Source organism: Acomys russatus, chromosome 27, assembly GCF_903995435.1.
Source record: "Acomys russatus chromosome 27, mAcoRus1.1, whole genome shotgun sequence".
Lineage (NCBI taxonomy): Eukaryota > Metazoa > Chordata > Mammalia > Rodentia > Muridae > Acomys > Acomys russatus.
In genome coordinates this window covers 16,495,330-16,510,542 of record NC_067163.1, presented here as the reverse complement: position 1 = coordinate 16,510,542, position 15,213 = coordinate 16,495,330, and the positions used below count along the sequence as shown (strand labels likewise).

Sequence of the window (15,213 nt, the reverse complement as noted above, 5' to 3'; positions counted from 1 at the left end):
GTGAGTTCAAGACAGTCAAGGATACACAGAGAGGCCTTGTCTTGGAAAATAAAAAACAAAAAGACTCACTCAAAGGACAATATAGAACTGTTTTTGGTTTTGCTTTGTTTTAAGACAGGGTCTCACTATGTACTCCTGGCTAGCTTGGAACTCAGTGTGGACCGGGCTTGACTCAAACTCACCGAGATATGACTTTCAACTTCCCAAGTGCTGGGATTAAAAGTGTGTTTCCATCACACCTGACTGAACTAGGAGATTTTAATGTAGCAAAGCACAAATGTTCCCTGAAATAATTTCAAATTTCACACTGCAATTTACCTTCTACCTGTTCAGTTCTGTGTAGCAAAGGAAAAATATCCTCAGTGATCAGAATAGACTGTTAAATTAATCTTCCCTTTTTCAACTATACGTATGTATGAATCAGTATTATCTTCACAGTTTGCAACCAAAATAACAAATCATAACAAACTGAATGCAGAATGGATATGAGAGTCCAGCGTCATCATTCAATCCAGACACTAAAAATCTACAAATATTTAAAAGTATTATCATTTCTCCATTAACTTTAAAGAAAAAATTGTATTACGGCATGTGTGCATGTATAACTTTTGGGAGCTGGCTCTCTCTTTCCATCATGTGGGGTGTGTGTATTGAACATAGACTCCCAGGCTTGGCAACAAGTGCTAAGCCATCTCACTGGCCCCTCAATAACTAATTTTAAAAAAATTTTATTTAATTTTTAAGAATGTACAGTTGTGCGTGTGTGTGGTGGGAGTCTGTGCATGTGAGTGCAGGTGTCCTAGGAGGTCAGAGGACACAGACCCTCCTGGAGCTCAAGGTGGACAGTTGTGAGCTGCCTAATGAGGGTGCTGGGAACTCAGTGCCTCCTAAAAATAGCAAGTACTCTTAACTACTGAGCCATCTATCTCTCCAGAACCCATTAATTTTTTTAAGAAAATAATTTTCCAGAAAAACGTGATAAATGATTACATAAAATAATTTTTAAGTGACTAAAAGTTAATTTCTAAATTAAATAGTATTAGATATAACCTACAAACTATGAAAGCTCTTCATTTGAGATGGTGGGATCTACTTATTTAGCCCAGGCTGACTTCAAACTTGATGTCCAACCTTATCCTACTGAATACTTCCTAGAATTAAAGGCATATGCCATTACACCTTCTTACAAATGCCCTTTGGAGTCCTCAAATATTAAAACTAAGAGAGATCCTGGAACCAAATCATTACTGCTTCAGAGTAATGCACTCTGAACCCATGGCTACAGAACAAGCTGAACTAGTACAAAGTAAGCACAGAGAGGCTGGCAATGGCTCAGAGCTCAGGAGCTCTGGCTGCTCTTCCAGCAGAGCAGACTCTTGGCACCAGGAAGGGAGGGTCAGAACCACCTGCAACTCCTCGCAGCACGCAAGCACGTACATGTGTGGCGCATGCGCGCACATACCCCTCCCAAAAAAGAAAAATAAATCTTTCTAAAAGAACATGCAAGCTGAAAGTAAGGATTTAAAACTAGTATAACAATTTGACACTGTTATGACATCTAGACAGATGCTCAGTGATCTTGCAGTTTGCATTTAGAAAAAAGCTTTCACTTTTTAAAAAGAAAAGTCATTAAAGATAATTTAAAAACAAAATAAAACACTATCCTTCAGAAAAAGCATCAGATCAATTTTAAAAAAAAAGTGTGGGACCTGGGCTGGAGAGGTGGCTGGCTCAGTGGTTAAAGCAGTGGCTGTTCTCCCAGAGGACCCAGGTGTGACTCCTGGCATCAATATGTCAGTTCACAATTACCTGTAACTACAGTTCCAGGGTGTCCACTGCGTTCTTTGGAGCATTGGATTCTTGTGGGCACTGCACACACATGGTGAACATATATATACACTCAGTCAAAATACATACATACATACATATATATATGATAAGTGTTAAATATGTATAAAGGACCCGGAGAGATGACTCAGTGGAAAAGCACAATTGTTGCACTTGCAGAGGGCCTGGGTTCCATACTTAGCACCCACATGATGGCTTGAGACCATCCAATCTCCAGTTCCACCAATGCTCCATACCCCCACATTGGCTCGACACCCAGGATTGGTGCCATGACCCCTCTTGAAAGAAAGCATAAGGCCAGGGCCGTGCTGGGCGAGACATGCGTGGGAAACTGATGGAAGGCGCAGCAGTGGTCACTGAGCACTTCACTAGCTGTCGTGTCTACAGCCGCCATGCTGCTGCCCTGAGCCTCTGCAGCTGGAGGCCCCAGAGCTACCTGTGCAGGTGAACCTGTCCAAGCCATGGAGGGGCAGCTTCGAGGTGACACTGCTACACCCAGACAATGGCTGAGCCACACTCTGGACTGGTATTAAGAAGGGCCCACCATGAAAGCTCAAATTTCCTGAGCCTCTAGAGGTGGTGAAAGAATTGAAGAAGTACCTTTCATAAGGTGGCTGGGCAGGAGTCCCCATGCTGAGCTTTCAGTCCCTGGAGATGTTGAAGCATTTATGATGATGCACAGCCAAACTTAAGCTATGTACCCGAAGCCATGGTTTTCCTCACCAGAAATGATGGCTCAGTTGTGAGGCACCTCTCCAGCAAGGCATTGCAAAAGTATTTTGATTGGTTTAATAAAAGTTAAAGTGTGTGAGAGTAGAGAAGAAGAAGGAGGAGGAAGAAGAGGAGGAAGAGAAAGACGACTAGTAGTAGTAGTAATAGTAGTAATAGCAGTAGCAGTAGAAGTTGTTGGTGAGGGAAGCTTTAGAAGTTTAGTAAGACTCCTTCTCAAAATAAAAATAAGGAGCTAGAGCTGGGTGTGGTGGCGCATGCCTTTAATCCCAGCACTCGGGGGCAGGGGGATCACTGTGAGTTCGAGGCCAGCCTGGTCTACAAAGTGAGTCCAGGACAGCCAAGGCTACAGAGAAACCCTGTCTGGGGAGGGGTGGGGATGGGAGGGTGGGGGGGGGGGGGTGGGAAGGAGCTGGAGGAATGACTCCATGGTTAAAAGCATTTGTGTTCTTGCAAAGGAGCTGGATTCAGACCCCAACACACCAGCTTGGAACCGTAACTCCAGTTACTAGGGATCTGACAACCTCTTCTGGACTTCTCAGGCACCAGCCACACATGTGGTACATACACACACACACACACACACACACACACACACACACACACACGCAAGCAAACACTCACACACATAAACATAAATCATTTTTTAAAACAGTTTAAAAAAGATTAGGGGTATTGCTCCTTGTTAAGAGTACTTCTTAATAGGGGGCCCTGGGTTCAATCCCCAATTGTCACTCACCAGTCTAAAAAGCAAAAGCAAAAATAAAATAAACCCGGAAGACATGAAAACTAAAAAAACAAACATATGTGTCTCTGAATAGCTGACTAAATGTACTAAGTTTTCAGTCAAAAGCTGTATTTGTAGAAGAAATGTTTTTATAAATGAGAAATAATGCAGGGGACAGAGAGATGGTTGAGTGATGGACAGCATTTACTGCTCTTCCAGGACCTGAGTCTATTCCCAGCGCCTTTCTCAGGCAACTCATAGCAACCCGTAACTCTAGCTCCAGGGGAATTTCATACCTCTAGCCTTGGTGGCCTCCTGTACTCAGGTGCACATACCCACAACCAGGATTTTAAAATAACTTTAAAAAAAGATTTATTTATTATTATGTATACAGTATTCTACCTTCATTTATACCTGTACACCAGAAGAGGGCATTAGATCACATTATAGATGGTTATGAGCTATCATGTGGTTGCTGGGAATTGAACTCAGGACATTTGGAAGAGCAGCCAGTGCTCTTAACCACTGGGCCATCTCTTTAGCCCTTAAAATAATTTTTAAAAGCCTTTTTAAAGCCCTTTTGTGAGTGGTGGCATACAAGGATGACTGCTGTGAAGGCACACTTTGAGAGTACAAGGTGGTGAGACACTGCTTGCCCACCCCAAAGTGCCACATGCCACCACTGTACCGAATGTGCATCTTTGCACCTAACCATGTGGTGACCACGTCTGGCTTCTGGTACTTTGTGTCACAGCTAAAGATGAAGAAGTCATGGGGGAGAGAGCGCCTGTGAGCAGGTGTTTGAAGTCACCACTGTGTGTGAAGAACTTCAACATCTGGCTAGGACTCTCACAGTGACACACATAACATGTACCGAGAGTCCTGGGACCTGACCACAGCTGGCACTGTCACACAGTGCCACCATGACATGGGTGCCTGACAACATGCTCATGCTCACTCCATCCAGATCTTGAAGGCAAGTACCACTGGTCAGCTATCAAGCAGTTCCGCTACTCCAAGATCAATCAAGTTCCCATTGCTCCATCACGTGTTGTGGCGCCAGCACAAGCCACACTTCACCACCAAGACCCAAAACCTTCTTCTAGACCCAGAGACCCATTGAATAAAACTCCAAAGCTAAAAAGAGAAAGAAAGGAAGGGAGAGAGAGTAGGAGGAGGGTAGAGGGGAAGAGGGAGGGAGGAAGAGAGGGAGGGGGAGAGAGAGACTTTTTAAAAGCAGGGCCTGGAAAGATGGCAAAGCAGTTAAGAGCACGTTCCCCTTGCAGAAGACGAGGGCTCTGTTTTCAGCACTGGAATGGAGACTCACAACCAACCATAACTCCAAGGATATTTTCCGGCGCCCCCAGGTACCAGGCACACAAATGGTGCACAAACATACATGCAGGCAAAACACTCCTACATATGCTATTTTTTAATTAAATTAATGCAAAGATAAAACCGTGTACTTTTAAACTTTAAAAATATTGCTGGTGTGAAAAGTAAACAGGCTAGTGGGTGACACATGCTTTAATCCTAGCACTCAGGAAGCAGAGCAGATAAGTCTCTGTGTGTTCCAGGCTAGCATGGGCTACATAACAAATCCCAGGCCAGCCAAGGCTACAGAATGAGACTGTCACAAAGAAGGGAAGAAGGAAAGGGGACAGAGAGGAGGAACGCATGCATGAGGAAGGAGACTGAGAAAAGAGAAGACGGCTCAGCAGATAAGTGCAATTGCTGCACAAGCACGAGAATGTGAGTCATATCCTCAGCCTTGGGGGCGAACAATCCAGGCATGGCCGCATGTGCCTATAAGCCAGTGCTATGGGGTGTGTGTGTGTGTGTGTGTGTGTGTGTGTGTGCGCGCGCGCGCGCGCGCATGCCATCAGATAAACTCCAGCTTCAGTGAGAGATCCTGATTCAAAGGGGATAAGGCAGATGGTGATATACAGCAGGACACCCAACGTCCTCTTCCAGCTCAGCGTGTGTGTACAGGTAAGCACGCCTACACACACACATACAGCGTCAAAGTGCTTATTATACTATACAATACTCAGACGTGCCAGGCCAGCCTGGGCAACACAACGAGACACTTCAAAAAACAAAAACAACTCCATCCCCAGGAAAACACCTCATTAATGTGCCTGTTAATTACAAATATGCAGAGAGAAAAATTATCTCAAATTTTAAAAAAAATTGAGAGCTGGGTGTGGTAGTGCACACTTTTAATCCCAGCACTCAGGAGGCAGAGCCAGCCTGATCTACAAAGTGAGTCCAGGACAGCCAATGCTACACAGAGAAACCCTCTTCTCAAAAAACAAACAAAAAGTTATGAATATGGTGTGGGGGTGTTTTATTTGCATGAATGTCTATGCATCAGTGTCTGGTGCTCAAGGAGGCCTGAAGAGAACATCAGACTCCTAGGAACTGAAGTTAAAGATGGTTTGTGGGTGCTGGGAATTGAACCTGTGTCCCCTGGAAGAGCAGTCAGTGCTCTTAACCGCTGAGCCACCTCTCCAGCCCATGTCCAAAGTTAATAGTATTACACAGATGGAGGATGAGATTATGGACACCTTTTTGGTTCTGTGATTTATACTCAAGAGTTTTGCCCTTCCCAATCAACATACAATATTTTTAAAGTAGAAGAAGCATTTAAATTCAAGATACAATGATAAGTAAACAATGAAATACAATTTAAAATAGAAATGTGGTCTAAACATCTTTTAATACACCCTTACCAAGTCATTAGTATTGATGGTGTGAACTTTGTTAAGTGTGTTGTCCAATACCAACAATGTGACTAACAGCAGAGACAACGGCCACTGCTTACTGTCAGGGCCGACTGTACAGAAAGGCTCAGAGACAAAGCAGCACAGAGCACTTCACAGGTACCAGTGCACAGCCAAACCTGAGTCTTGGTTTTCAGGAAAACTTGTGAGAAGGCTACTTTATTTACAACTGTGCTGTATGCTATAACAGGATACAATTTGGCAATAAAAAGTGATGAAATACTGATACATGTTAAAGCATGGGTGGACTTCTAAACCATGCTACACTAGAAGCCACTACATTAGTAAAGATACAGAGGCAGAAGGTACTGGCTGACAGCTCAGCCTCAGGGTGCATGGGAACCCAAAGGATGTCAATTGGATGTAAGATTTCATTTCAGGGAGTGATAAGATTCTTCAATTAGATTGTAACAACTCTGAATAAACTTTTAAAAATCACTAAATGCTGGCATTTAAACAAAGGGGTAAATTTGAGCTAGGCTTAGTGGTACACACCTTTAATACTAGTACTTGGGAGATAGAGGCAGGCAGTTCTAGACCAGCCTGGTCTAGACAAAGAGTTCCAGGCCAGACAGAATTCCATAGTGAGATCCTGCCTCAAATACATAAGAAACAAGTTATTATATTTTATACTATATGAATATTTCTTTTCTCTCTTTCTTTTCTTTCTCTTATTTATTTATTTATTTATTTATTTATTTTGATTGTTCAAGACAAGGTTTCTCTGTGTATCCCTTGGCTGTCCTGGACTCATTTTGTAAACCAGGCTGGCCTTGAACTCACAGAGATCCACCTGCCTCTGTCTCCTGAATACTGAGATTAAAGGTGTGCACCACCACACCCAGCTGAATATTTCAATAAAGCTATTAGGCTTTAAAAGATTAAAGACAAAAGAACATTTAGGCTTTTGATCCAAATGAGTGAATTTTAAATTCTAGATTCTCAAATTACTAAGAGCAATATAAACAAATTTTCTAGCACTGAAGTAAGAAAATTACTAAAGTAAAAGTTCATCTGACAAGTAGATGAATTAATGAATTAATTGTGTAAACTTCTGGGGTTGCAGAGATGACTAAGTTAGTGAAGAATGCAATGGCTTTTTAGAGGACTCAAGTGCATTTCCCGATACTCTTCAGGAAGCTCACAACTTGTCTGTAACTTCAGTTCCAGGGGATATGAGCTTCCAAGGACACCTGCAGTCATGTGCGCAAACCCCAATACACATATACAAGAATTAAAAAATTTTAAGACATAAATCTTAAAAAGAAAAATGTAAAAAAAAAAAAAAAAAGCTCCTTAATGTCAAAAGGTGGCTGTTGGGGTTTACTGTGTGAAGCTGTGTCTTTGTATATTAGTTGTTATTGCTAAACCAGCAGAGAGCTATCTAAGTACCACCCTGATCTTGGTATTGTTATTTCTATGGCCCATCAGTGGTCTCAGTTTGTAAATATTTGTCCTTCCTCACTTGCCTAATGGCTGAAATACCGAGCTGATGGCCAGTATCTGGGCAGAAAGTGGAGGGCAGAACTTCCACAAGAGAGTGTAATGCTGGGAGGAAGAGACCAAAGAAGAGAGATTTGCCAGCATACATAGGTGAATGAACAGGTCAGAGTGGCCATGTGGTGGCGTCCTAGGATTAGCCGGTTAGTCTAGACAGCTGGCTGGGAGACTGCTCTAGCTAAAAGGCCTAAGCTTTGAACTATTAAAATGCCTCTGTGTTATTACTTATACCACTATCGGTTGCAACAGAAGAGCCATGACTCTCATATGGTATCATTTTGAAAGATCTTGAGCCCTAGATATGGATAGGAATTGTTTTATTTCGGAAGATTGAGTCTTCTTGAATAACCCTGGCCTGGTCTCTGTGCATAAAGTACTTCACAAGCTATGACCTAACACCCTCTTCTATAAATGTCTTACTTATGACTGCAGGGATTCAACTGGTAAGAGTTGTAGTGCAAGGGTTATAAAATAAGTTGTTTTTCAGACTACTTTTCTGAGATACAGGATATATCTCATACATAACTGCTGTGAGCATCACAGAAGAAAATAAAATACTCAATGGGCAGGCTACAGATGTAGCTCAGTTGGTAAAGTGCTTTCCTCATATGTAAAGAATACTACTGGTCCATTCCCGGTACCTATAAAACAGGTGTGGTGGTACACAAAAACCTAACGCCTGTCTTCATGCTCTTCCAGCCTCTGGTACATGTTGCTAGATGAAAGATGGTAAATAATACTACTTATTATGCTCAGGGAGAGTCTTGGCTACATAACCAGTATCACCAGGAGGGTGAAACCCATACACCTGCTAGATTTAAACAGATATTTTTCTTCTCAATGATAGTGCACAGGTATCAAGAAGGAAGTTTAATATCGAATATATATGATGCAAAATTGTCAGATAATGAAGAATTCAACACATGATAAAGGTGTGTTCACAAAGCAAGTACCCAGAAATAAGTTATAAGCCAAAATTTCTTTGAATTTTGTTACAAGATATTTGATTATTGTACATAGAAAACCTAATTGTTAGCAAAATATAAAAGCTGAAATGGATGTCAGATGCAGTTAGGTATATCCTGAGAGATGCAACTTAGGTGTGCCTCTGAAAGTTCCATAGATAAGAATGCTAAAGAATAGAAAGTCCTATTTAAAGCAAGTTGCTTGGGAAAGATCGTGTGGTCTTTCTGCTCTTTGACCTGAAGCCTTGAGCTGTCCCACCAAAAGGGTCGGCCTCTACTGACCTGGCTTGAAGTACCCCACACACACACACACACCATGACAGTGACATGGTTCGGCCTGCCAAGGGTGTAGAAAAACTAGAGACTTCTTTTATAAGCAATTGAACTTTTGATAGAGCTATCTTTTGGCCTAGAAGAGCCCTCATGGAAGGATTTCTGGGTAACAGATAGGGATCTTTCTCTCTGGGCTTGCATGAACAATAGAAAAGCAGCTGGCAGGACACAGGTAAAACAGAATTGAGAAGGAGCCCTCTTGTGTTTGGAGGAGCTCAAGACAAAAGGAGGCTAGCATAGTAGAATGACACAGATAGAGAGATTCCTAAAGAGCTGGCAGTTTAGTTGTAGAATCAGGCCAGGTTTTTACCTTTGCTTAGGCCTCCGTGTCTAAGTCTTAGATAACTGAAACAGTTACAGAACTTAGTAACTCAGTTCCAGGTGGAGAACCTGAGCAATGTATACACATCAAGATTTGGCCAAAACCAAACTTCATATTTAGACAAAGTACACACAGAATATAACTTTTCTTCATTTGTAACATTCCTAAGGTGAGACTATCCACTATAACTAGATCTAAGTTACACATCTAAACGTCCTATTGAATACATAAGGCTTTCCAAGTCTACTTACAGTCATGGATGAAACAGAAGAGGATAAAAGCACTTGTGAAATGTAATTCAATGTGTGTTTGGGTGAAAATGATCCCATAGGAAGCCATAGTGAACTTATGTTCACCCAAGTTATGCACAGTAAGCCAAACCTGTAACCCCTGAGCTCAGAATTATGTGGCAGAGGGTAATGACCTTGGGAACAGCCTGGGCTATACAGAATGAGACCCTATATCAAAACAAAAGAAAACACAGCATAGCTCAAAAAAAGGCCTAGCCTATACATTAAACTCATAGAACTTCCAATTATTTGTTACTATGCTTTTTAAAAAATGATGAATGAAAGCCAGGAAGATTAGGGTCTTTAAGACAAGGAAGCATGAAAGAAATTATAAGCAAACCTGGGAGGCAGGCATGATGGCTCAGACCTGTAATCCTGGCTACTTAGACTGAGGTAAGAAGACTGCAAGTTCAAGAGCCCACCTGGATTACACAGTGAGCTCACAACTGCAGGCTACAGCCCAGCATCGCAGGCAACACAGCTTTGGAGAACTGCTCACATGACAACCACAACTGAGCGGAAAGCAATGAAGTAGAGCATGCTAGTGCTCAGTTCACAGTCTCCACTCCTGTTTTAAGTTTACTTACTTACTTAATTTATTTTTGAGACAGGGCATGCTGTGAGGCAGCTCTGGCTGGCCTGGAAGTCACTAGAGACACCTGCTTACATCTGCTTGCATAGTGCTGGGTTTAAAAGCATGTACCATGCCACACCCAGCTTGACTTTTTTTTTTTTTTTTAAAGAAATCAAAGACAACATTCATTTATGTATTCACTCACTGGGGTAATGAGTAGCACAGAGGTCAGAAGACATCTCTTCAGTTCTACTCTCTCCTTTCACCATGGGTTCCAGAGTTCTAACTCAGGTGAGCAGGCTTGGTAAGGGCCCTGAGTACCCAGCGAGCCATTTCACTGGCTGGCTTTCCCCATTTTTCCGGTATACTCATGAATACTATGCCTAGGGAACTGACACTGCACACTTCCCTTCTCACATCAACTAACATAATTAAGATAATCCCTCAGGTAGTCTCACGAGTTCATCTCCCAGATGATGAAAAAAAATTTTTTTAATAAATCAATTAAAAGGTCTGTAGATGAGGGGCCTGGGAAAATGGCTCTGTAGTTAAGAGTACATAATGCTCTTACAGAGGACAGAAGTTTGGTTCTCTGCACCCATATCCAGCAGCTCTCAACTGCCTGTAACTTCAGCTCCAAGGGAGCTAATATAGCCTTTTCTGGCCTCTGTGGGTACACGGTGCACATATCCCAAGTGTGTGTGTGTGTGTGTGCGCGCGCGCGCACACACACACACACACACACACACACACACACACACTTTAAAATAAAAATCTTTAAAAAACAAAAGCAATGGCTGGTATTAAAACTTGGTGGTAGAATGCTCACCTACTGTGTGCAAGCCCCCACTTCAATCCCTAGTCCTAGCTGGGAAATAGCTATTGGGGGCTGGAGAGGTGGCTCAGTGGTTAAAAGCACTGGCTGCTCTTCAAGAGGACACAAGTTTGATTCCCAGCATCCATGCTAAGCAGCTCAAAATCACTTGTCATTCCAACTCCAGTGGACCTAAAGCCTTCCTCTGGGCTAAGTGGCACCAGCACATACAAACGTTAAGTGCACACACAAGTATGTTTTTTAAAAGTTACTACAAGGGCTGAGTGTGATGACACATGCATTTCCTAGCTCTCAGAAGGTGGAGATGGACATCTTTGAGTTCCAGGCCAGCCTGAACTACAAAGCCAGTTTCAGACTAGCCAGGTAAGATAAAAAAGACATTATTATACAAGTTCTCTGCCAGTTCAAAATGACAGTATTAGTTCATTTATCATTAAAAACTGAGAAAACCTAACAAGCAAGAGGCAGGAGGACTGTTGGACGGTCAAGGTCAGCCTTGACTACAGTATAAGACCCTGTTTCAAAACCACTTCACAATAAGAAACAAAAATCTGATAAAGATTCTTATTTTTATGTCAGATAATATATATGTATATTCTTAGATTCACATACAATAATGAATGTTCACTTTTCTTTATTGCAAACTGTTACTTAATATCTATTTGTTACTTTTCTTACCTCTTGTGTTAATTTTGGTATGGACTTCAAGCTGGGGATCACTTGAAACCATACAAGGCCACCAAGGATAGGTTCCCACCTTGGACCAAACAAGATCACCGACCTGGAACTTAACACCAGTGGACGTTTCTGTTGTTGGAACAGAAGACAGTACTGGCTGAACCTATAGAAAAAGGTCACAAAACTCCATCAGAAAAGAAAGAGGGGGGAGGGGGAAAGGAAAGAAAGAGAGGGAGGACAGAGAGGGAAAAAAGAGGAAGGGAGGGGTAAGGGAGAGAAGCATGTATAACGTCATTCAAAGTGCTTACAGGGGCTGGGGAGATGGCTCAGTGGGTAAAGGGCTTGTCACTCAAGCGCGAGGAGCTGAATCAGAACCCACGTAAAGCAAGTGTACTAGCATGAGTAAGTGATCCCCGTGTTCCTATGGAGATGAGAGGTGGAGGAAAACACTGCAGAAGCTCGTGGGCCAAACACCCTGGTAAACATGGGGCAAACACCAAGAAACCATATTTGCAACAAGGTGGAAGGACACCCAGGGTTGTCCTCTGACCTCCAAGCTGTAAGCTGTGACATACACACACCCATACTCACACACATGAACACATACAAAGTGCTTACTAGGTAAAATTATCTTCAATTATACTCTTCTCTGATACCTGTTATCTATAACTAACAAAAAAGAATGAGGAAAAAAATAATAAGCCCATCCTCAATACTGAGAACAGCACTACTGCTTTCTGTTCCCAAATAAAGTGTTTTGAGAGTTCAGTGAAAACAAGATGAAAACAAGTGAAAAACAAGTTTTGTTTTGGATTTGTTTTGGGTTTTTTGAGACAAGTTTTCTCTGTGTAGCCTTGGCTGTCCTGGACAGCTTTGTAGACCAGGCTGGCCTTGAACTCACATCGATCCACCTGCCTCTGCCTCCAGAGTTCTGGGATTACAGATGTGTGTTACCACAACTGGCTGATCATGGTTTTTATAGGCAAAATAATTCATAGAAAGTATCTATTCCTAAAAAGCTCCAAGATTTTCTTTCCATGTAGTTTCTGACACAAAGATGGGCATGGAGCTGCACTAGAACACTGCTAAGAATAATCAGTCACTGTGCTGTCACCTCTTTAATTTTTTTTTAATCATTTTAACTTATTTATTTTATTTTATGTGCATGAATATTTTGCCTGCATGGGAGCAACATATGTATAGGTATAATATGTGTGCTCAATGCTGCCTGAGGTCAGAAGAGAGTGTTGGATCCCCTGGAACTCGAGAGAGCGGGTGGGAGCTAGGAATTGAACCTGGTCCTCTGGAAGAACAGCCAGTGTTCATAATCACTAAGCCATCTCTCCAGCTCTGTCACCTTTTTGTGACACCATACCTGGTCACAGTAGTCAACAAGCCACTCACCGGGACGGCATCTTTGAGTACTGGCTCTTCTCTTGGCTTTTCTGGTGCAGTGTCCACCCTCTCATTTGGTCTCTAGGCAGAAAAATGTAGGGGACAGAATAAAGAGGCAGTAAGCCTAAGAACCGTGACACATGAAAAGAACCAAAGGAAACAAAACGCTAAGGAGCATGAAGGATGCACACCACTGACAGTGAGGAGTGCATGGTTTGTTTACTCAGTGCGTGATGCTTCCTGTTAACACTTTCCCACCCGACCCCACAGTGAGAGCTCTTACTGCTTACTCTACCACCTAAACAGCTCTGTTCTCAACAAACTGGCTTTTTCCTTTTTTAAATTGTATTTCTTCTCTTGCCTGCCCCCACCGGATACTCTGTGGTGTATGTACAGAGGTCCAAGGGCATCCTGGGGGTTGTTCCTCTCCTTTATAGGTTCCATGGATTGTGGACAGGTAGCCAGGCTTTCTCAGAAAACGCCTTTACTCAATGAGATCTCACCAGTCGTTTCTTTTTTAAATTTATCAGACTGAAGGAAAAATAGGACACTGAAACAGCTCAGGAGGAAGGACCTGGAACTTTTCTGGAAATCACTTTAGTAATGTAATGGAGAGCCTTAAATTTTCAGATTTTTGTCCAGTAAATTTTCCAAAATGCTTCTGAAAAGCACTGAGAAGAAAAAATGTTATGTGTGAAGGTATGCAAAGCAGTCCTGTTTATAAAGCAACACAGTGAGACAACGGAGATGGGGCTGGAGATGGTTCAGGGTTAGGCTCACAACTGCCTGTAACTCCAGCTCCAGGGGAGCTAAAGGCCTCCGACCCCTGAAGGCCTTATGTGCACATGCCTGTATAGATACAAATACACATAAGCATAATTAAATGAACAAATCTTTAAAATGTAGTTATATAAAAATAAAATTAATTATGGTATATATAAGCCGGGTGTAGTGATGCAAGACTTTAATCCCAGCACTCAGGGAACGTAGATCTTTGCGAGTTCACAGCCAGCTTGGTCTTCAAAGACAGCCAAGGCTACACAGAGAAACTCTGACTTAGAAAAAAATTATTATGGTATAAAAGCAATATATACATATGTACCTTGAAAAGATTTGGCAGAACATAAGATTAATGTATAAGATTAATTATCTGTCTTGATGACATTAGAGAAATACTAAAAAAAAAAAAATCTAAACTTTTGTATTATTTGCAAGTTCTATAAAAAGCAAATTTCCTCAGAAGACAGTGACAAGCCAACAAAACCGCCATAAATAAATAAATAAATAAATAAATAAATAAATAAATAAATAAAATTATTTCTATAAAGTAAAAGGTGTATTTATTTGGGTTTTGTTGTTGGTTGGTTGGCTGGTTGTTTCGGTCTCTTTCATGTAGCCCTGGCTGTCCTGAAACTCACTCTGTGGATCAGGCTGGCCTCAAACTCACAGAGATCCGCCTGCCTCTGCCTCTCATGTGCTGGAATTAAAGGGATGCACTACCACACCTGGTAAAGTTTCACTTTTTTGTTTTCATTTCTTATCAGAGAATAAAATTCAGATAGCTTATAAATAAATATACTTTAAAACAGATGTGGCTCTAACTTCAAGGCCTCTCTAAGAGAGGAGGTTATACTCTGAGAATAAAGGAAGAGGAGTTGGGTTTAGCAAAAAGTGGAGAAAAGAATACAGAGAAAGGAGGAGTAACAAGGGGATGTGGTGATTTGAACAGGAATGGCTCCATAGGTCCATACGTTCAATCTCCAGTTAGTGAACCAGTTTGAGAAGCATTAAGGAGGAGTGGCCTTGTTGGAGGAAGTGTGTTGCTGGGGTGGGCTCTGAGGTTTCAAAAGACCATGCCAAGCCCAGTGTCTGTCTGTCTCTCTGTCTACTGCCTGCTGATCAGGATGTAACTCTCTCAGCTATTTGCCCAGCACCATCCTGTCTGCTTCCTACCATGACAATCATGGACTAACCCTCTAAAATTGTAAGAAAACCCCAACTAAATGTTTTCTTTCATAAGACTTGCCTTGGTCATGGTGTCTCTTCACAGCAACAAAACAGTAACTAAGACAGCAAGTATGAGGTACCCAAGGTTAAAAGGCAGATGTTTTAAGAAGGTCATGGCAATTTGGGTTGGAGAGATGGCTCAATGGTTAAGAGCACTGGGTGCTCTTCCAGGATTTGATGTGCAGCACCCATATGGCACTTGATAAATGTCCATTAACTCCAAT

The 15,213-nt window shown here is 42.0% G+C and overlaps 1 protein-coding gene and 1 pseudogene across 6 annotated transcripts in view; one reads left to right on the top strand and one right to left on the bottom strand.

Moving 5' to 3' along the window:
* The window catches only part of Nsd3 (nuclear receptor binding SET domain protein 3), a 114,936-nt gene that overhangs the window by 52,718 nt on the left and 47,005 nt on the right, over window positions 1-15,213 (bottom strand). For all 6 annotated transcript variants that reach the window (XM_051169846.1, XM_051169845.1, XM_051169844.1 and 3 more), the window contains 2 exons: window positions 12,992-13,063; window positions 11,588-11,750 (listed from right to left, as the gene is read on the bottom strand). In XM_051169846.1, coding sequence (XP_051025803.1) covers window positions 11,588-11,750; window positions 12,992-13,063 — 235 coding nt within the window. The remainder of the gene's footprint in view (window positions 1-11,587; window positions 11,751-12,991; window positions 13,064-15,213) is intronic.
* Window positions 2,168-4,427, top strand: LOC127209785 (60S ribosomal protein L18a-like; annotated as a pseudogene).